Consider the following 21,592-nt stretch of genomic DNA (forward strand, 5'->3'; position numbering starts at 1 on the left):
CGGTTGCGCTAGGCGTGAATCTGGGTTTGAGGCTCTAGATGAAGCGCGTCGAGCACGGGATAAGGCACACCAGGTGCAATATCAGTAGAGGATGAAGGGGGATTCCTTGTTAGGGTCACGTCAGGCGTAGAGAGGAATGCGTTGGGCGCAGCCTTGGCAGAGAGTCTCGGGTTGCATCACGCCGGGTGAAATTCTAATTTCGTTGGGCGTAATTTAGAGGGGAAGTCTCTGACTTACCAGCATTGGACGCGGGTTGTGGTGCGTCGGGCACGGGACTCCCAAAGGAGTCCCTGTCTTGGAGCGCATCGGGCATATGGTTATCTATGTCAAGCGCATAAACACTAAAGAATATACCCTATTTCTTGGACACTAGGCACAGCCTCGGCTACGTCGGGAACGAGTTGTATGATGATGATGAGTTGTACATTAATGTTTTAAGTTGTTTACATATTGTTCAAAGTTGGTGATGTTATAATGATGTTGAGATGAATAAGTTGTGAGTCGTACATGTTGCATTAAGTTGTTTAAAGGCTATTAAGTGGTGTGAAGTTGTTAAGTTGTTTATTATTGTAAGGTTGATTATATGATGCCTATAGTTGCAAGTTGCTTAATGTTGTTAATTGTTTAAAGTTGTTGAAGTAGAAATGAATGGTGCCTATAGTTGCTCAAGTAGTTCAGTCAAGTTGTAATTATGTTGCCTATTGTTGTAAAAATATCTATTGTTGTAAAGTTGTTAAGATTTTTATTGTTGGGAGTAAAGTTGGGAACATATGGTTGAGATATATGTTCTAAAGTTAAGATACATAGTACTAAGGTGATTACTGATAGTTATTTTCTAAAGTTGAATCCCTTAGTATTATGTGGGCAGCATGGAAGTAGTCGATCCATGTCTTGGTTGAATGACCAATTTGAGTAAAGTATCTAGTTAGAGATGTAGTCTTTGACTAGGTATTGGAGGGTGCGTGATACTTGGAGGGTAGCGGGTGGGCTAACTCCACATGTGGATTGGTGATGCAAGCTAAGGCCGTGATAGGCCCATACCTAAACCATTCTGTCATGACAGTAGTATTGGACCTCCGAGTTTGAGTGACACACTTGAGCAATCACCTAATGTTGTCTATACCTGGTTCTTTTCAGAGTTCCTAACGATGTCATATACCTGACCTGATTGAGATAGGTCAAACGTTGGATTCGGTAGATTTTATGCCACTTAGACTACTCAACCTTAGTTGTTGGAGATCTCCTAGTTGTATATGCGTGATGACGCATTAGTTGATGTTGTACTATTGTTTTATTATTGATGTGTATTTTGTTACATAAAAGTTGAATTGAATTGTTATATTGATGTACCCTATTGTTGTTCATTCTACGTTGAATGTTGTTTTATGATGATTATTGTTGTGAGCTCACCCTGATTGTTTCCTTATGGTTGGAACTGTAATGACCATATCTCGGTATGCGAGCAGATCAGGAGTATGGGACTCTGTAGCGGGTGAGTTGTTTTTGGTTGAGTTAGTTGCAAGAAGTATACTTTGTTGTATTTTGCAGATGGCTACTAGATATTTTGTATACGATATTTATTTCACTCATAATTATATATGTATTTGAGATCAATAGTTGTAGATTCTCAATATGATATAACTGTTAGTTGTAAATATTATATTTTTATGCATGATATTTGGTATGGATCGTGTTCTCCATACATAGTCCACTGATGCTATAGACTATGTGAGACCTGACGGGTCGTTACAATCAATATTCTTTTTCCTTTTTTTTTTCTTCCTTTTTTTGGTTTTTAAAAAATTACCTTTTACCTCTTATGTGGTTCTTATATGCTGTAAGCATTTTCTTTTGGGGTCAACGGGATCCTATTTTACCAACTTCCATTTTTGTGGTTTGTGAATTATATAAATTTATTAAATTAGATTCTTTTATCCTTTATCATACTAGCGTTTTTAGTGTATATTATTGATTACTTGATTGCGAAACATCGTTGGATTATTTATGATTTGGTACATAAAATTAGCCTTTGGTGTATAGATATTAGCTCAATTATAGGTTGATTCAGTTTTACAATTATATTACATCATTGTTTTTTTTTTTTGTAAATGGTGAATGAGGACGAGTATTTTTTTTAAGACTGACGAGAAGAATATATTTTTTTTCAATATCATAGAAAAACTTGGTTCTTTTTGGTTTGGGTACTTTCAACAAAAGTTTATTTTTAGCCAACAATTTTTAATTTAAAAATAAAATTGTTCCCTATATCTTATATTTATGTAAAACTTATTATTTGAATGTGAGGTTGACCTTTATAAGCTATAATAATAGAGTTTTTAATTTTATTTCATTCTTGCTTCTAAAGTTTAATTTATTTCTCTTTTTTATATCAAATATTATATTAGCAGTCTCTTTTATTGTAGGCATCATAATAACAATAAAAATCTCAACTAAATTGATACTTCTGTCACTCTAGATCACATCACTATTTTTTTTATGAAACTCTCAAGATTTAAGAATATTGACAAAACTTTGTTTTAGATTATAGATGAGAAAATATGTTAAATTAAGACTTAATCATACCTACTTTATTGTATTCGTTATGTTATTTCCATGTTTTGCTACGGTATATTTTTTACTTTGTCATGTTGTACAAGACAAAAAAAAATTACAAAACATAGTTACACATATGATATAAAACTATAAACTAGAGATGGAATGATCATGGATTTTGCTTTGACCATTTTCATAAGGTCCTTGAGATTTCTTCTGAACTATGTTGCTATGGGAATAGCTCCAAAGAAATTATGGCGTCTCAATTGTATTATTCTAGTGGATTATTCTTTCACCTCAATTGTGACCTTTTTTGCAAACATTTTGAAGTGTTTTGATTTTGAATTTTAATTATTTTATTTGATGATATAAAATTAAGCTCAAGTACACCATGTTTGATAACTAGCACTCATGAATGCGAGGTCCCAGGAGCGGAACTTTGAAGTGACAGGGGGAGCCACGACTCCTCCAAAACTTTTATTTATTTATTTATTTTTATATATATTCATATATATTTTAATATTATATTTATATATTATTATATTATTAATTATAGTAAAATTAAAAAACTTGAAAGTATAATTTATTTTCTCTCTCCCAGTTAGCTTCTCAAACAAGCATTCTCGACATATGCCCTCGTCACCTACCCCATTTCATCCTCGAACCTATTTCTCCGGTACCCAACCAACTCCCTATCAACCTTAGCTTTCCGGGGGCTCAACAGGACAAGCTCAGCCAGGTGCCAGCTTCCTCCATGCCAAATATAACTCATTCGACTCAACCAACTCGCCCTTCCGATACGCCTCCCTGAGGAAAACCGTGTGGAGCTTCCCCTGATTCCCTCGTTTGCAGTTTTGGTGAATGTGAATGATGAACGAATGCTTGATTCATAATTTTAAAAATTGCATTAATTATCAAATCGATTAGAATATTAATTTCATTCCTCTGTTAAGTAAACTAGTAATTTTGCCTACTTATATGAATTACTTGTTGAAAATGTTGAAAACTTTGGTTGAAGTAAACTAGTAGTTTGTTCATGTGCTTATTAAGAATTTTAGAAAATTGAATTTGCTCAAAGTTTTGCATAGCTAGCTTGAGGAATATATAGTGTTGTATTTAATTATAGTAGTATATTGGTATGAGTTTTTGTATGTCTTGCATTGTGATAATTGTGAAGATAATTTTTTCCTTTTTTATATAGGTGAAAGGTGATAAATATATATTAGAAAATTTATGATAAAGAGTAAAAGAATTGATTCTTTTTTCAAGAGGAAGACTTGTGATAAAGATGGAAAAAATGCAACTTCTACGTCAAGTGAACTTGAGAAGTTTCCCAAGAATCCAAGAATTGAAGAAAATGATAAACAAATCTCAAAGGTTCCTAGAGTTACATATAATGAATTTGAAAATTCTTTGGAACATGATCCGGAGAAACGCCCTCAAATTTGGCAATAGCCACCAAATCAAATGGATGACGTACGAAGGGCTTATCTAAAATGGGGTCCATATCAAATGCATTTAGAAAATTATCCTTTGTCTGGTAAAGAAGATCATCCAAGGAGATTTCAATACACTTGGTTTAGCATATTTCATTCATGCATATTGCTTGCCTTGCTATCTTTTTAGTAAAAAACCAAGCGGACACCTTGGTTCAAATGTTTTCATTGCTACAGGTGATTGAATTTGAATTTGAATTGGTAATGAGTTGATTATCATCAACAAGTTTTAACTTTGTTGATTATTTTTCCTACAATTTTTAAAAGTTGGAGGAAAGTTAATAATGGAAAGAATTTTTCTTTTCTTAAACACATTGGGAAGGATCCTTTCTCACCATACAATAATGCAGTGAGAGCTTGTCAAGACTTGTTGAATCAAAATTGTCATATTAGGAATGTTTTTCATGTGCAAAGCTTAGATCAAATTATGAAGAATCGTTTGTGTCTCAAGACTTCAATTGATACGGTTCGTTATTTATCACTTCAAGCTTGTGCTTTTAGAGGTCATGATGAAACTAGTGAATCAAGGAACCAAGGTAATTTTCTTGAGATGATAAAAATCATAGCATCATACAATGATGAGGTTGCAAAAGTTGTGTTGGAAAATGCTCCATATAATTCCAAATATACTTCCTATAAAATTCAAAAAGAGATATTGAATATTCTTTCTAGTAAAGTGAAAAATCATATTCGTGAGGAAGTTGGAGATTCTAAGTTTTGTATAATTATTGATGAAGCTCATGATGAATAAAAAAAAAGGAACAAATGGCTCTTATTTTGAGATTTGTTGATAAAAATGGTTTTATACAAGAGCGATTTTTTGATATTGTGCATGTTAAAGACACTACGACATTAACTATGAAGAATGAATTATGTGTTGTACTTTCTCGACCTAATCTTAATGTTTATAATATTCGTGGTCAAGGGTATGATGGTGCTAATAATATGAGAGGAGAATGGAATGCATTACAGACATTATTCTTAAATGATTGTCCTTATGCATATTATGTTCATTGTTTTGCTCATCGGTTACAACTTGCCTTGGTTGCTGCATCAAGAGAAGTTATTCTAATTCATCAATTCTTTTCAAAATTGACTTTTATTGTGAATATTGTTTGCTCTTCTAGTAAGCGGCATGATGAGTTACAAGCTGCCAAGTTAGATGAAATTGCATATTTGTTAGAGATTGATGACCTTGAAACTGGTAAAAGGGAAAATCAAATTTGTACTTTGAAATGAGCTGGGGATACTTGTTGGAGCTCCCATTTCTCTTCTATTTGTAGCTTGATAAATATGTATGATGCAACTTGTTCTGTTCTAGAAAAAAATATTGTTGATGGATCTACTTATTCTCAATGTGGGGATGCCGATAATGCTTACAAAAGCTTGACCTCATTTGAGTTTATATTGATCTTTCATTTGATGAGAGAAATTATGGGGATAACAGATGTTCTTTATCAAGCTTTACAACAACAATCTCAGGATGTAGTTAATGCTATGCATTTAGTTCGTTCTACAAAAGCACTTATCCAAAACTTGAGAGAAGAAGGTTGGGATAAGTTATTAAAAAATGTGACATCTTTTTGTGAAAAACATGATATTAAGGTTCCTCAATTTAGTGTTTCTTATGTAGCAAGGCAAGGGCGCTCTCGTCACCAAAAAGATCATATTATAGTGGAGCATTATTTGAGAGTTGAAATATTCTTTGTTACAATTGATAAGCAATTACAAGAGTTTAATTGTAGATTTAATGACCAAGCAATGGAGTTATTAACTCTAAGCTTGACATTGGTTCCTAAGGATGCTTACAAAGCTTTCAATATTTAAAACATTTGCACTCTTGTAGACAAATATTATCCCATGGGTTTCAGTGAGCAGGAGAAAATTAATTTGCATTTCCAACTTCAACATTTCATTGTTGATGCTCGTCAAGATTCAAATTTGAAAAATTTATCAACAATGCAAGAGTTGTGTACATGTTTTGGCAACAACGAAAAAGTCAAAAGTTTACTACTTGATTGATAGATTACTTCGTCTTATCATGACTCTTCCAATTTCAACAGCTACAACTGAAAGATCTTTTTCTGCAATGAAAATAATCAAGACTAGGTTGAGAAATAAGATGGAAGCTGACTTTTTAGCAGATAGTATGATCGTTTATATTGAAAGGGATATTGCAACAAGTTTTAGTTCTGACTCAATTATTGAACATTTTAAGTCATTGAAATAGCGAAGAGCAGCACTTTAACTAAAGGTAATTTCTACTTATGTTTATATTATTTTAAACTTTATGTTAGGCTTGCATTTAAAATTTTATATGTATATAATAATGTTAATATTTAATTTATGCAGTTGCTCCTGAATTTTGGCCCACCTAAAAGTAATTATTGGCTTTTGAATGATTCTTTTTGCTTGACTTGCATTGCACAATTTTGGGTATGCCATGTGCAAGTGATACTATACAATACAAGTAACTTGGACTATGTTAAATATATTATTTTGGATCTCATAGGAGACAAGTGTACAACTTATCTTAGAGTTTACTTCAACTACTTTAGTTTGCTTTATTCCAGGTAACCTTTGGCATTTAATGACAGTCTTTTATGAAATGACTAGTGAATGATAATACTTTTCTTAGATTTCATTATTATACATGTTTATTTTGAGTAGAGAAAATGAGGAATTCTGTTATTTTTTTAATTAGTAAAAAATTTAATTTATATAAAAAAATTAATTTGGTACCTCCAAATTTTTTATCCAAATTCTGCCACTGCGAGGTCCATTATCGAATGTGAGCTCTATTGTCTTTAAAGAGTCGGCAACCATGACAAAAGGATATAGTCAAATAGTAATTTAATATTTTTCCTTTGTGTGAGAAAATCGGTTCAAGTTATTTTTGTGAAATGTGAATAGAATTTGTTAATGTCATATAAGAAGTACAATGCATTGCTATTTCTAGTAGAATATTTTTTCATATACATTAACTAGTTGTAACTATGGAAATAGAAAATAAGATATATTATTTATCACTAAAATTTTATTAAAATAAACAATTAAAATAATGAGGACTAAAATAAATAAGAAGGTTTAGTGAAATTTAAGTTGAAATATGCTAGATATTATCTTTGAAGAGAAAACACTACTATATTGGTAGATCAATGTACTCTTATTTTTTAATATTTATTTATTAATGAGATATATTAGAAAATACCCCTCTTATTTATTAGTATGAGATATATTTTTCCCCTTGAGATATATCTTTGAACCAAAGGATACCAATCCAAAACATAAAATACTTTTCTAATAATAAAAAATATATATATAGAAGGAGAAAAATATTTTTCAATATATTACATATATGTAATGTTCACTTTCTCTTAGCTTTCCTTAAGGAACATAAATATATATAAAAAGTGATGGCAACTATGTGCAACCCTTTCAACTACTATGCGTAACCGGTCAATAAGATTAATTAATAACATAATTGTTTTAATGGTATTAAAATGCTAATTAAAAGTAACTAAAAAATATTAAAATATAAATTAATTTAATAAAATATTACGTTACAAAAAAAAGTAATTAAATAGAATATTTAATTAAAATTTAAATTATAATAAAATCTTTCAACAATTTCTCACTAATTTAAAATTTAAATAAATGATCAAAATATATGAAAACTTTTAAAAAATAATTTTCAATGGAGCATGACATGTTATTTTTTTAGTATAATGAGTCTTTCGAGTTTAAGCCTTATATATATTGCGATGAATTTCTACTTGAGAAAAATACAAAAAAACTTGTTTGTCTTGAGTCATATTATCATTAAACCGGCTTTGGAACATAACACAAATAATATAAGAGCTCATTTTATAGTTCTAATCATGGTGCGCACCGCAACCTTGTAAAGGTATCTTATTTCGTGAGTGTTACTTAAAGACTAGCCTAAATCTCACAATGGTGGCTCCACTACCATACTTAGTGGGTGAACCTTTCAAAGGATGACATGTGACCCTCACTCTGACAATTAAAGTTGTCGGGTTCATTGAGATGTCTTTTAAATATCTCAACCTTATGATTATCGTTATTTAAAAATATGCAATTTCATCAAAATAGGAATTGGAATGACTTTGTATAATAAATATTATTTTGGTGTACTTCAACCAAGAAACAATTATGTTGTTAGCCATTGAACTTCATTCATGGATCACCACCATTCACATAGAGTTGGATGTCGTCGTTGTGACTAATTAATGTGTTGTAATCCTATTTTCCTCGATGCTTTAGTATGTGTTGACACGAATTTTTCTTTCTTTCTTTATAAGAGAATTCGAAAAAATTTCTTTGAGAAATAATTCCACTCTTCATCAAACAATTTTTGTCCAATCTCAAGTCACAACTTTGATAAGAAGGCCTCTAAAGATGTATGCACTTAAATATATTAATTTAAAAATCAAAATTCATGAGATATTAGAGAATAAATAATAATAATAATTAGTAAAATTAATTAATTTATCCAACATTCTCTTATTTTTCCAAAAAGATTGTGCAAATATTTTCCTCTTTCCGATGAATCCAATAAAATGTATATGTTTTTTAATTTTATTGTTGAGTTTTCTTATGACAACTAAAGATTATAGAAGCACTAGTGTTGTCTCAAGGTCATGTCATGGGTGTGTTGCAATTATGCTACCCACTATTCATCTCAATTTCGACCATCATAGTTATGTTAAATTTTGGTCACCGCAACCAATTATGCAAAAAAATCAACATAGTTAAAGAACTAAAAAAGATGCAACAAATTTTTGAATTAAAAGATAAAAAAATCAAATAATAAAATATTTAATTTAAATTTCATGATTTCTCATCACTATAGAACCATATGACTAGTAACATCTATTAGATTGTCATTTTGTACCCTCATTTCCACGTTTTCACGATCCATGTGATTGCAATTTATTAGCTTCTCAAGAAAATTTATTCTCATTATATCATCATTATCTGATGTTTGTTCTTTATCCATCAAAACAAAATTCATCAATCATTGACATTTAAAGTAATATTTTTATTTTCATGATAAATATTTTTTTTATTAAAAAGAATTTTAATTTAGGATATTTAGAGAAGTTTAAATTGAAGCACGATAAGTGTTATACTTAAGAAAAAACACTCAATTGCACTCGTAAATTAATATGTAATGCACTCCTTTTTTAAGATACAACAACCCGTCAGATCAATCGTGTGTAGCGCAAAATCTTCAATTCAAAAAAAATCATTTTAAAGCACATAATATTTTTATAATAATAATATATCTCATAGAAGTAGAAAAATATTTTTCAATATATTGTATCCATGTTGTTCACTTTCTTATAATTTTCCTTAAAATCATATATATATAGAGTAATGACAACTATGTATAGCTAGTTAATAAAATCAATTAAAAGCATAATTGTTTTAATGGTATTAAAATGTTGATTAAGAAATATTAAAATACAAACTAGTTTAATAAAATATTACGTAAGAGAAAAAGTAATTAAATAAAATATTTAATCAAAATTTAAATTATAATATAATTCTCCAACGTAACTTATATATGTTCATTTTCGATGGGGTAAGATTCATATTGTTTTCAAATGATGTTTCATGTTGACCTCCAGACATTTGGTGTAATGCAAAATCGATGACCTGATCTTGGGTTTGACAATTTTATAGTATTACTATTATTCGTTTTTACTTTTGAAAATATACTACGTCACTAACCATTAAAGTTAATAAAAATATTTATTTTATATAAGTTACACATTTAAAAAAAAATACTAAATACGTGCATCACATGAATTTGATTAAATAATATTTTCAAACTTCTATTAAAATATTTAATGAATGATTTTTGTAATATTATATTGACATATATTAAAAAAATTATGTACAATTGTGTTGATAATATTTTGAATTATTTGTTTATCAATATGAATATTTAAATAAATATTTTTTTTTCTAAATCAATAAGGACAAGATTAAAATGAATATGTATGATTGTAACATATTACAGGACAACAACTATTTAATGAAAAATATAAGTGATTCAATGAACAATATAAATGATTCAATTATAACTAGAGTTATCATCTAATAATATTTATGCAATAAATACATGTATAGAGTATAAAAATAATAAAATAATTTCTAACAATTTTAACTTGAAAACATAAATTTTCTTATAGGTTTACAAATAAACTATATATATATATATATATAGTAAGAAATACCTATAATATAAAGACCTAGCATCGGTCAAACGCCTCTATACACACATGTTGTATCAGAATAACTTAACAAAACAAGGTCATTTTCAACAATGACCCTCCATCAAGCGTGCCCTCCATCTAATCTTACTCTACTCCCATAACAAATATGATCATTGCATTCAAACAATATGATAAAGCAAGAATAAATTTGTGAAAGAAAACATCATAACATCAAATACAAGAAGTAAACAACTTATAAAATTCTAGTAACTAGTTAGCTTTTCAACTTAAAAACATAACAAAAACAAAAACAATAGCTTTAACATAGACAACTAGAAAAAACTTTAACAACATTCAAATGAACAACTAAGACAACTTAGCAACTTCAAATACAAATGAACAACTCAAACAACTGATGCATAATCACTCATATCAACTCTTTTACAACTGAGATGAATAACCTAAGTAACTAGACCCTATCAAACCATAACGATTGATATAAAAATAAAAAACAATGACTGACATGGTGACTAGAAACAACAAGTGACATGTTTATCAAATTTGGTCACTTATATTAGAAAAGTTCAATATTAGTATCAAGAATAAAATAATCTGGGTATGAGTTTACCATGACTTCAACATACATAACTAAGTTTATGTAATTTTGAATTTTAAAAAGCTAAAATATTTTTGGAAAAAAAAAATGGTCAAAGATAGGTGGTTTTGAGGACTATTTTACCTTTAATAATATGTATAGATTTAGATGCATATAAATAGATTCTAAATTTAAATTTGAATGTACAACTAAATTTAAAAAATTAAAATAACCATCATTTCACTATTATATTTTAAAATTTTTATGAAATATTTTTTGTATTTAATTAACGTAATTCAATTTATTAAATGCTAATAATTTTTTTTTATAGAAAAATGGGTCAAAGCTATGTAGTTTTGAGAAAAATTATTTTTAGAAAACTATTTTGTCTTTTAATAATATGCATAATTCTTTTTAAAAAAAATTATTCTATCTTTAATAATGCTAGTGAGATCGAGATATTTTATGTCTCTATATTTATTTAAAGGTGTTTAAGAATTATTAATGTTTGTTGAATTAAGTGATATTGTGCTTAGCCTTTGAACCTCAATCTTGGATTTAATTAATTTTGAATATTATTTTTTATTATTTAAAAATTTAAAGATAAAATAGTCCATAATTCTCTCTCCCTCTCTTTATTTTTATTTTTATCATCAATAGAATTACTGTTTGATATCCTAAATCTATTTTATCATCAATCTAATTACCATTCACGTTTTTTTTTATCAAGGAATAAATTGTTTTACTTGTATGACTTACATAGCTCGTATTTCTCAAAAAAATGATTTGATTGATGAAATTTGGCATGATACTTATGAAAATAAGAATAGAGTATCTTTTATATAATAATTATAGATATAAATTCTAAATTTGAATTTAAATGTTCAATTATATAAAAAAAGAATTAAAATTAACCATCATTTTACTATTATATGTAATTTTTTAATGATATTTAATTTTTTTATGAGAAATTATTTAAATTTAATTAACATAATTCAATTTATTAAATTCTAATAAATTTATTTTATAATTAATAGAAAATATTTGAATTTAAAAAATTAAGTTTTTTTAAAAAGTGAGTCAGACCTATGTAATTTTGAGCCTCTTGAATTTGAATATGATTATTTCTAAAATTTAAAAATACCATTTAATTCAAATTTTTATGAAAAATTATTTGAAATGTAATTTTATTATTTATTTTTTTGAAGGGATTATTTATTATTTTTAAAACATATATATTATAAATATAATTTAGCTTAAATTTATATTTATGTTATTTTTAATTTAAAATATAACATTAATGTATTATGTTAAAAATGATATTAACTATGCCTAAGATGAATATTATTATATTGTATTTTTAATGTCTGAGTTGAAATTGAAATATAATAGGCATCAAAATTTCGTGGTACCCATAGAAAGAAAAGAAAAGCCTGTGAGAGAGTGGGATCGGAGTAGAAGAAGAAGAAGATGTCGACGGTGTACGTTCTAGAACCTCCGACGAAGGGGAAAGTGGTGGTGAACACCACGCGCGGCCCTCTGGACATTGAGCTGTGGCCGAAGGAGGCTCCCAAGGCGGTGCGGAACTTCGTTCAGCTCTGCCTCGAAAACTATTACGACAACACCATCTTCCACCGCATCATCAAGGACTTCCTCATCCAAGGTGGCGACCCCACCGCCTCCGGCACCGGTAACCCTATTTCCTCTAAATGTGCCCTCCACTCACTCACCGTTTGCGTTTCGTAATCGATTTTTAATTCAATTGTTTCGCTGAATTGATTTGTGTTCGGATGTGTGATTATAGGGTTTAGGGTTCGGCTGATGATAGCGTTCTGAAATTGTTATATGGTAGTACCAAACATAAAAAAGTAAAAAAAAAAAAAGAAACAGTTATTATTGTATAATAATAAAAATTAAACAAACCATTCTTTCACAATTTTTCACTCTGGAGTGGACTCCCTTTCCCCTTACCTGGAATGTATCATGTGAAATAGAAGATTGAATTCTAAATCTTTATTTATTTTTTGACTAAAAAAGTGGAGTAGAATGGTGTTGTAGCTCTGTTGTGGTATTTCCTGTGATTGAAGTTCACACCGCAATTGCGGCTTGTTGCGGTTGTGGGTAGTACGGAAACGGCAATATTGCGGCTGCAACACCAATTTAGAACACTTCTATGAACTAATTTTTTTTTTTTTTTTTTTTGTTGTTGTTGTTATAGGAGGGGAGAGTATTTATGGTGGTGTTTTTGCTGACGAGTTTCATTCACGTCTGAAATTCAAGCACAGAGGAATAGTTGCAATGGCCAATGCTGGAACACCGAATTCCAATGGAAGTCAGTTTTTTGTCACTCTTGATCGTTGTGACTGGCTTGATCGCAAGCATACCATTTTCGGGAAGGTAATGGCTATTTGGATTGAGAAAACGTTTTCTGTTTTCACATTTGAATTTACATTATTTTGGGTTTGTTTGATGTTTTCAAAGTTGAACGGGAAACTAGTAAAGTAGAAAGTGATTATGTTGTAGCAGAACTTTTATTTTTGTAATTTGTTAGTGATGCGTTGATTGTTCTCTCTGTTATTCGACTTCAGGTGACCGGAGATACGATGTATAATCTTTTGAGACTGGGCGAACTTGAAACCGATAAGAATGACCGACCTTTAGACCCACCAAAGATCTTATCAGTTGAGGTTCGTTGTGCTTTTGATTGACATTGCTGAAAGATCATTGAAGTTTGTGTCCAGTGAATGGAGAATTTAATCCCCCCAATATCTTCTTAATATGCTTGTTCTAGGTGTTATGGAATCCATTTGAAGATATTGTTCCAAGAACACTTCAGAAATCTCAGATTGAAGCTAAAGCTGATACAGAAAATAAAGAGTCAAGGAAGAAAGGCATAAAGTAAGTTCAATCTCCTATCGAAGAAAAATGTCTTCTTAGAACTAATGCAGAATGTTTACTTTCCAAGCAGCATGGTGCTTATTTATTTGTAAATTCAAATTACAGAAAATTGAACTTGCTTTCATTTGGGGAAGAAGCTGAAGAAGAGGAAAAGGTATTGGCATCAGTGAAGCAAAAGATTAAGAGTAGTCATGATGTCTTGAACGATCCTCGTCTTCTAAAGGAAGAAACTCTCAATGATGAACTGGTAATAAAGCCTTTTTGATAGTATTTCTTCTGATTCTTAAGTTGAACTCTTACTTGGCAACTTGTATGTAGTAATTGCAATTTTTTAGTACATTATCTGTTAATAATTTGTGGTAGCAGTTTTGGGCTTACCACTCCGAGAGTCCCAGTATTACAAAGTCATTCAAAATTTCACCCGGAAAGTTCATATTTAAATGAAAACTAACAATGCAAGTGTTACATCAAATGGCTGCAAACTTAAGATTGCTTTTTTTTATTTTGCAGAGTTTATCTGATGGTAAAGCAAGAAGAGATCGACAATTATCTGTAAGGGAAGCACTTAACTCAAAGAAAGAAGAGCCTCAGAGAGATTCTGAAGCTGGTAACATGGCTCATCTTGATTCCAGTGATGATGATGAAGCAGATTTTGATGCAAGAATGCGCATGCAAATACTCAAAAAGCGGAAGGAGTTGGGTGATATCCCTGCCAAGCCAAAGTCGCAAAATGGTACATCAAATTGGCTTTAATATTATATATAGTAGTTTGTAACATCTCGACCTTTGATTTAGGAAGTGTTTCTATGCAAGTTTAAATGATCTTTATAATTGTGACATTTAGCTATCAGAATTACTGTCAGACTGCCATGTTTATTCCCTCTGTATCCCCAACAGAAGATAATTCTTCTAGAAATTATTGAGGCCACTTCCTACTTCCTAATCCTATCTGTAAACTTGGAACTAAACATAGGGATGAGGCACTTCTGAAGTATCAACATGATGAAATTAAAACACTCTTTTGGTGATGCTTGTTGCACCAGTATGGAGGCAAAAAATATATAGTAATAGTGAACATTTGAAAATAGAATAAGAAAAATTATGAAAGGCACCAGCTGTGGTAGAATCAAGTTACAGAAATGTCATCTGCCACCTGATAAATGGAATCATATAATGACATATGTACAGCATAAAATTCGTAGTATTAACATAGGATAAAATGGTTAGAAGATGTTAATGTTACTTATGAACAATTAATTGAGACATCAACAACTGCTTATAGTATATTTTTGATCTTTAAGTTGAGAGTAAATTATAAAATGTCATTTTTCTTTCCCAACATTCTAGGGAAACGTTTACTACATTTTTCCGCTTACAAGAGCAAATGTAAATGACTACATGCAAAGATGAAGTGAATGTAATTACAGTGGTAATGTCAAATGTGTTAGGAATGATGTTAGAGAGCAGCTGAAAGCTCTGCAAGTTTATTATAGAAAGAAAAAGGGAAAGGGGCATATTGTAAATGTTAGCTGATTGGGTCAAGAGTGTTGGTTAAATCTATTGTAAATCCTTTAAGTAAGACCTCTATTGTTTAATTGAGGGAGTTTTTTGTAAAATTTTTATAAACTGGAAGTTTCCAATGTGAAAAGGAGAGTGCTCCTTTTGGGGGTATGCTTGTATAGCTTGGTTCTTTTAAGAATTTTGTTCATAATCAATACAGAAGTTATGTAGTTGTTCAATCTCATTGTGTGAGTGTGCGGTTCTTTGTTAGGATTCTATTCTCCTTTCACAAGAAGAGATTCCTAACATAATGAATTAAGGATTAGTGGGATTTAGTATGTATTTTATTTTATAAAATCTATGGCAGAGAAGTTTGTCTTATTTGTGAATGCTGTAATAATTAAACTTACCAACACTTTAACTGTTGGTTCCTTTGAAAAGCTTATAATATCCCTTTCGTATATATAAGTATTGTTTTTTTCTTATTCAAAATACTTTTGGTAATAAGCCTTGCTTTATCATTTTGATAAGCAGGAAGGTCCAGTCCAGAGAACCATGAGGCGTCAGCAGCCAGGTAAAAATATCAATGTTTGAAATTCTGTTATGACTTTCACATTTAGAACATGAATCTTCAAGTTGTTGCCACAAAGTGTCAAATTGTCAATGTGGACATTTGAATGTTGATGGTTTATATTATAATTATAATATGATAAACAAATTTAGCTTTTTTGATATGTATAACATGGTTGTGAAACAAGAATGTTCTATGATTAGGCTCATTATGGGTAGCCTGTGGCTAGTACTTGCTCCATGTTTCCCTACTGCAGTTGGGAACATAGTATTTGAACTTGTGGCCGAGGATCCAAGGCATAGGGAAGGTATATGAGAGACAAAAGAGAGTTATAGTGAATCAATCCCTTGAGGATTACAATTAGATAGATTGTGTTATTGTACTCCTGACTAACTACCCAAAACAGAAGTAGTTTGTTAGGACATAGGAGGGCTGAGTAAATAGATAGGCTGAGATACTAAAGGAGGGGTATCACTTTTGTAAAAGGGAATCGGGAGTGGGCTGAACTACTTGAATCATCTCAGCTATCAGAGCATTGCGTTGTGATTCTTACCTCAGTTCGGATCTTCTCTCTATATTGGAGATTGTTAGAACCTTGAGAATTCCAATTATAGAGTTTTTATATCTATTGGATTTCCTACATATGCAAGCTTGTTCTGTGGCTTTTATGATTATCCAAGCAGTTTGTAATTACTGTCTAAACTTCAGTAAATGATTAAATGTCATGTCAGGTCCAATGCTTCAAGTGTTGATGATGACCAACCAAAGGTGGAAAAGTTGTCCTTGAAGAAAAAGGGAGTTGGATCTGAAGCAAGATCCGAACGAATGGCTAATGCAGATGCAGATTTGCAGCTATTGAACAAAGCTGAGAGGGGAAGACAATTGCAGAAGCAGAAGAAACGCCGACTTCAAGGGCGTGAAGATGAAGTATGTTTTAAACGTTATATGTTCAGTTCTCTTCTTACCTTTGTTTGCTTTCTTTTGGTTTGTGTTCTAGACCTTCAAGAAATATGATTGTCACTCAGGGAATGATAGCTTGACTGATAATCTGATATGATATGTGACATGTTAAGAGTAGTTGGCTGGAAATTTCTAGATAACTGAAGAAATGATCGACAGCTAATTTGAAGTTTGTTGATGTCTGACAACTTTCAGATTCATGAGTAAAGTTGTTCCTTTTCTATCTATATCTTTAGGTTCTGGCAAAACTTGAAAAATTTAAGAGTTCTTTATCAGCAAAGGCGACACCCCCCACTGATGAATCTGAAGATGTTAAAAATGAGGAATTATCTGACTGGAGAGATGTCACGTTAAAATTTGCCCCCGAGTCTGGCAAGGTGAGTTATCTTTTTGCATTCCGTCTCAACGTGGCTGTATAAACTGTAGATATGAAATCATTTTATTTTCCATCCACTTCATGTGTCTTGCCCATCGTTTCATTTTCACTTGTCATAGTCTCAGAGAAAACAATATGAAACAATGCTTATCAATACATGCAGAAAATCATTTAATCTAGACACTTCTATTGAAATATATGTTCTCATGTGCTAAGATATATACATTAATTTTATAATTTGAAATAATTCCTTTGAGTTCTAGCCCTAGGAAGCACCAACACGGAAACTCAAGGGCATGTCCCATGTCCGACACTTTTCAGGCACCAACACATGCCTGCCGCTTCTTGGACACATGCCGGACACTCCTCCGCTGTGTGACCTGTGTCTGAATTAAAAAATATTTTCATATCGACTCAGAGACATCTCAGACATAGGCCAAGTCAGAGAGCTGACACTTATTCTTGGCTAGAGACGCTCCTACCATAATAGAAGTCACTTTATATCAAGTTATAAATATTATTTAAAAATTAAAAGCATTCACGAGAGTAATAGACATTTGAACGAAAATGATGATGCCTTTTAGCATCTTTTTTGAGAGGCTCGTTATTATAGGACTTGACTAGTTTTAAGAGAGATATGATTCATTTTCTTATCTTGTGATATTTTTTTTTGTAAGGATTGCATTGTGAAATGATCTCATTCTATACCAGTATTATTTTTGTGAGGGTTATTATCATGTAAAAATTGTAAGCAGTAACAATTTTACTTTCAGAAGGTGAATATATAATTATTAATTCAATTTTCAATGATATATACACACAGAGAGAGAGAGAGAGAGAGATATCAAGTTTCCAAGAATAACTCTTGGTAGAATTATTTTATTTAATAACTTGCAACATATATTAAATTTCATAGATTTGACCTTGAATATTTTGATATTCTCTCAAGGATCATGCTCATGCATACCAAAATGTAAATCAGACATTTGTAGTTAGTTAATCTTATAGTTAGCATTTACTTATATATATATATATATATATATATATGTATGTATGTATGTATGTATGTATGTATATATATAGAGGAGGGATCTATTTACTTCAAAATAAAGTCTACCTAGCCTTATTCCGTTCAATAATTCATGTTTTACATCAAATTTTAACGATCTAATTGTTGAATTTAAAGTTCTTAATGTATAGATCAAGTCTACAAATTTTTAAAAAAAATTAAAAATTATTTGATACTTCATTTCATTAATTCAAATTGACAGATAATAATAAAATCATTTTATACATTGATTTGAATTAATGAAATGAAGTATCAAATGATTTTTAATTTTTTTTAAATTTATAGATTTGATTTATGTATTGAAACCTTTAAATTCAATGGTTGGATCGTTGAAATTTGATGTAGAACATAAGTTATTGAACAAAGTAAGTTTATGTAAATTTACTCCTGGAATAAACGGCTCTCTTCTCATATATATATATATATATATATGTGTGTGTGTTTGCTCGTTGCCCATAGCATGTCCAATGTCGAAATTAGAGTTGGTGCTTCATATCTAACCACGTCAATCCTTTCTTACCACTTAAAGTTTTGCCTGTAATTTTCTTGTGCATGTGCAGGACCGCATGTCTCGCAATGAGGACCCAAACGACTATGTTGTGCACGACCCTCTTTTGGAGAAGGGAAAAGAGAAGTTTAATAGGATGGTAGCCAAACAAAAGAGACGAGAACGAGAGTGGGCTGGGAGATCCCTTACTTGACCTTACATGTGCCAACATGGCCTATGTAAATATACGAAGCTGATTGGTTTTGAAGGCTAACATGTCACTGCACTACTGAAAAAGGAAACTTGCTCTAATATGAACTGAGGAGAAAGTTGTTGCATTGAGGAGTTTAGAAGACATGGTAGGCAAGGACACTGATATTGGTGAGTGAGATGTGGGGTTACCTTGCAAGTGTTAGTCCATACCGCATCTTAGATAATTCCCTACCTTGAATTAAAACCGAAAATTGTGGAACTCATGAAAGAAACTTCTCATTCATTATGCCTTAGTGGAAGGACCTACTGTGAGTTATTAGTATTTTTGGGCCAATGTCAACAGATGTATCATGTAGCTTTAAACAAACCTAATTGTTATGTTTTAAAATTAGGATTCGGGACGAGTGTTGTATTATTGTGGAACTAACGATTTTCGCAGATGAAGACGTTACTTGAATGACAACACATTTTGGGGGATATGTATACTGAGCTTTCATATAAATACGAATTTTCTTTTCTTGGGAACTAAGCTGAAAACTAATTATATTGGCACCATCTATCATTTCATGGGTATTCAAATCAACAGTTAATATGTAAAGCTGTCGTGTCACATTAAAAATTAACACTTGCAAAGATGTGTTTTTCTAGATGATATGAGTCTTGCTGGAAAATCGAATATTTACTTTAATGTCACTTCAACAAGTTATGATACAAATTATTGATGAATCTCGAAGTACTTTAAGATGTGGATGTTACACTATTGTGCCCTTACACTAATGCGAGCCTTTCATTTGCACACAGATGGAAATCAGTGCTAGTGTTTGATGGTGAAAGGTTGAAATCTTGCTATGGCGTTGTTGGCAGTTGGTGCTATGGCGTAACGTGGTCCTAACGGTGCTTTAACAGTAAGGTAATGTTTTAACGGATTGGCTTAAATAGAAAATTTTCAAAACTAAGTTACAAACTCATACAACATGCGTGTCAAATTAAAATATCTCAATTAATATATGAATTCCAAATTAATTGAACTTTTTAAAATATAAATGTAACGTTTTTGTGGGATCTTTGTGGCTTTTTGTTGAAGAAAAATTTGAGCAATTCACCACTTATCCTCTTAACTGGTATGGAGTTGGACCTAACTTTTTCGAATTTCAATTCAATGGATATTAGGCTACTTGAGCAAATATGGGTTATTTTGGAAATTATTTATCTCTCGGGGATGCTTTTAAAATTATTTATCGCTTCAGGATGCTTCTAAAATTATTTCTCACGTTGATTTTTTTTTTTAATTCCGTTGACATGTTCTGGTCCCTATGGTTCCCCACATCACAGTGTCCTATACAAGACCTTTTCAAATTTTATTAATGGCCTTCTTATTCATAGTACCTTGCATAAAGTAATATTATAATTAAATAAATTGGAATTTGACCGAGGATGTCTTGAAGACGTTAGTTGAGAAAGATTAAACACATGTTATTAATGTAATTAATAAATAATATTTTTTTTAGCCTATGAACGTGTTGTGGGACCATGTCAATCATCTTATATCCCAAGGTAATTCTTACAACCAAAGGAGATTGATTAAATGATAAATTACTTTTTATTTTTTATACACTAAATATCTTCTCTTTTAATAAAAAGTTGAGTTTTGCTAATCCATACCCGAACTATTTTTCATTGATTGAATTGAAATTTTCCTTTAACCTAACATACTCATCTCGTGATCACCCCTATCATCAAGAGAATTGACAATTTGTTGCACACATTGTTGAATTTATGTATATCAACTAGTTGATCAATAACTATAACATGTTGAACCAAAAGATTTTTAGAACCAACTTTCTCATGCACAAAGTGAATGTCAAGTTCCATTGGATTATGGGACAAAGAGATTGCCCTCAAATTATCACACTAAGTAAATAGGTATTGAAGGTAATCTAAAATTTTGTCAACAAGGTAAACTAAATCCATAGAATTTCAGCCATGGCATGAGCCATATTTTTATACTCAACTTAGTAATGGACTATGCAACAATGACTTGTTTCTTTGAACACCAAGATACCAAGTTAGGCCCAAAGAAGACACAATAATTAGAGGTGGATCGATGATTGTCATGATCATTGGTTCAATCTACATCACAAAAGGCTTGTAAAGAGAAATTCGTAGCAGAGGTAACTGATTGCAATAATAATCTATGTTGTTTACTCTTTTTAAGATATATAAGTGTGCACTTAATAGCTTTCCAATGGTTGTCTAGAGGATTACTCATGAACTGGTAAAAAAATAGTTCACACAATAGGCATTATCAGGATGAGTAATGTTAGCATATTGTAATGCACCAACAACTAATCTATATAGTTCTACACTAGAAAGAATATTAGTGGCAAATTTGCTAAGCTTGCAATAGCTTAACATAAGGGAAGAGATCTTTATTGAATCCAACATATTAGCCTGGCATGACAACTCACAAATGTATTTTGACTGAGTGAGATAAAGATCACCAAAGGTCAAATGTTTCACTTCAATGCCAAGATAGTAATTAAGATTCCCAAATTGTTTTAGAGCAAAATTAGCATTCAACTTGTAAATAAGCCAAGTTACATATGTACTTGACGAGCCAGTGATAAGG

General features: G+C 30.8%; 1 protein-coding gene across 3 annotated transcripts; it reads left to right on the forward strand.

Moving 5' to 3' along the window:
• The first annotated feature begins 12,286 nt into the window (after positions 1-12,286).
• On the forward strand, positions 12,287-19,873 carry LOC109816012 (Cyclophilin-like peptidyl-prolyl cis-trans isomerase family protein). Of its 3 annotated transcripts, XR_003805766.2 has the most exons (11): positions 12,287-12,579; positions 13,108-13,286; positions 13,478-13,576; positions 13,681-13,787; positions 13,893-14,034; positions 14,298-14,520; positions 15,819-15,861; positions 16,590-16,785; positions 17,055-17,195; positions 18,824-19,131; positions 19,765-19,873. XR_003805766.2 is itself a non-coding variant. In XM_029274911.2 (10 exons), the coding sequence occupies exons 1-10, from the start codon at positions 12,360-12,362 to the stop codon at positions 18,962-18,964; spliced, it is 1,491 nt and encodes a 496-aa protein (XP_029130744.1). In that variant the 5' UTR covers positions 12,287-12,359; the 3' UTR covers positions 18,965-19,446. The 3 variants fall into 3 exon arrangements, 2 of the variants coding, with proteins under 2 accessions (XP_029130744.1, XP_020236449.1); XM_029274911.2 differs by lacking the exon at positions 19,765-19,873 and having other exon boundaries at positions 18,824-19,446; XM_020380860.3 differs by lacking the exon at positions 19,765-19,873 and having other exon boundaries at positions 12,288-12,579; positions 15,822-15,861; positions 18,824-19,446.
• Positions 19,874-21,592: the final 1,719 nt, after the last annotated feature.

Source organism: Cajanus cajan, chromosome 9 (genome assembly GCF_000230855.2).
Source record: "Cajanus cajan strain Asha chromosome 9, NIPB_CcT2T_4, whole genome shotgun sequence".
Lineage (NCBI taxonomy): Eukaryota > Viridiplantae > Streptophyta > Magnoliopsida > Fabales > Fabaceae > Cajanus > Cajanus cajan.

What these genes read in the sequence shown, in the direction of transcription:
- LOC109816012 (XM_029274911.2), top strand. Translation starts at nt 12,360, where the DNA reads ATGTCGACGGTGTACGTTCTAGAACCTCCGACGAAGGGGAAAGTGGTG. An exon ending in CCCCACCGCCTCCGGCACCG is followed by an intron (nt 12,580 to 13,107) that starts GTAACCCTATTT and finishes TTGTTGTTATAG; the next exon opens with GAGGGGAGAGTATTTATGGT. An exon ending in TTCAAGGGCGTGAAGATGAA is followed by an intron (nt 16,786 to 17,054) that starts GTATGTTTTAAA and finishes CTATATCTTTAG; the next exon opens with GTTCTGGCAAAACTTGAAAA.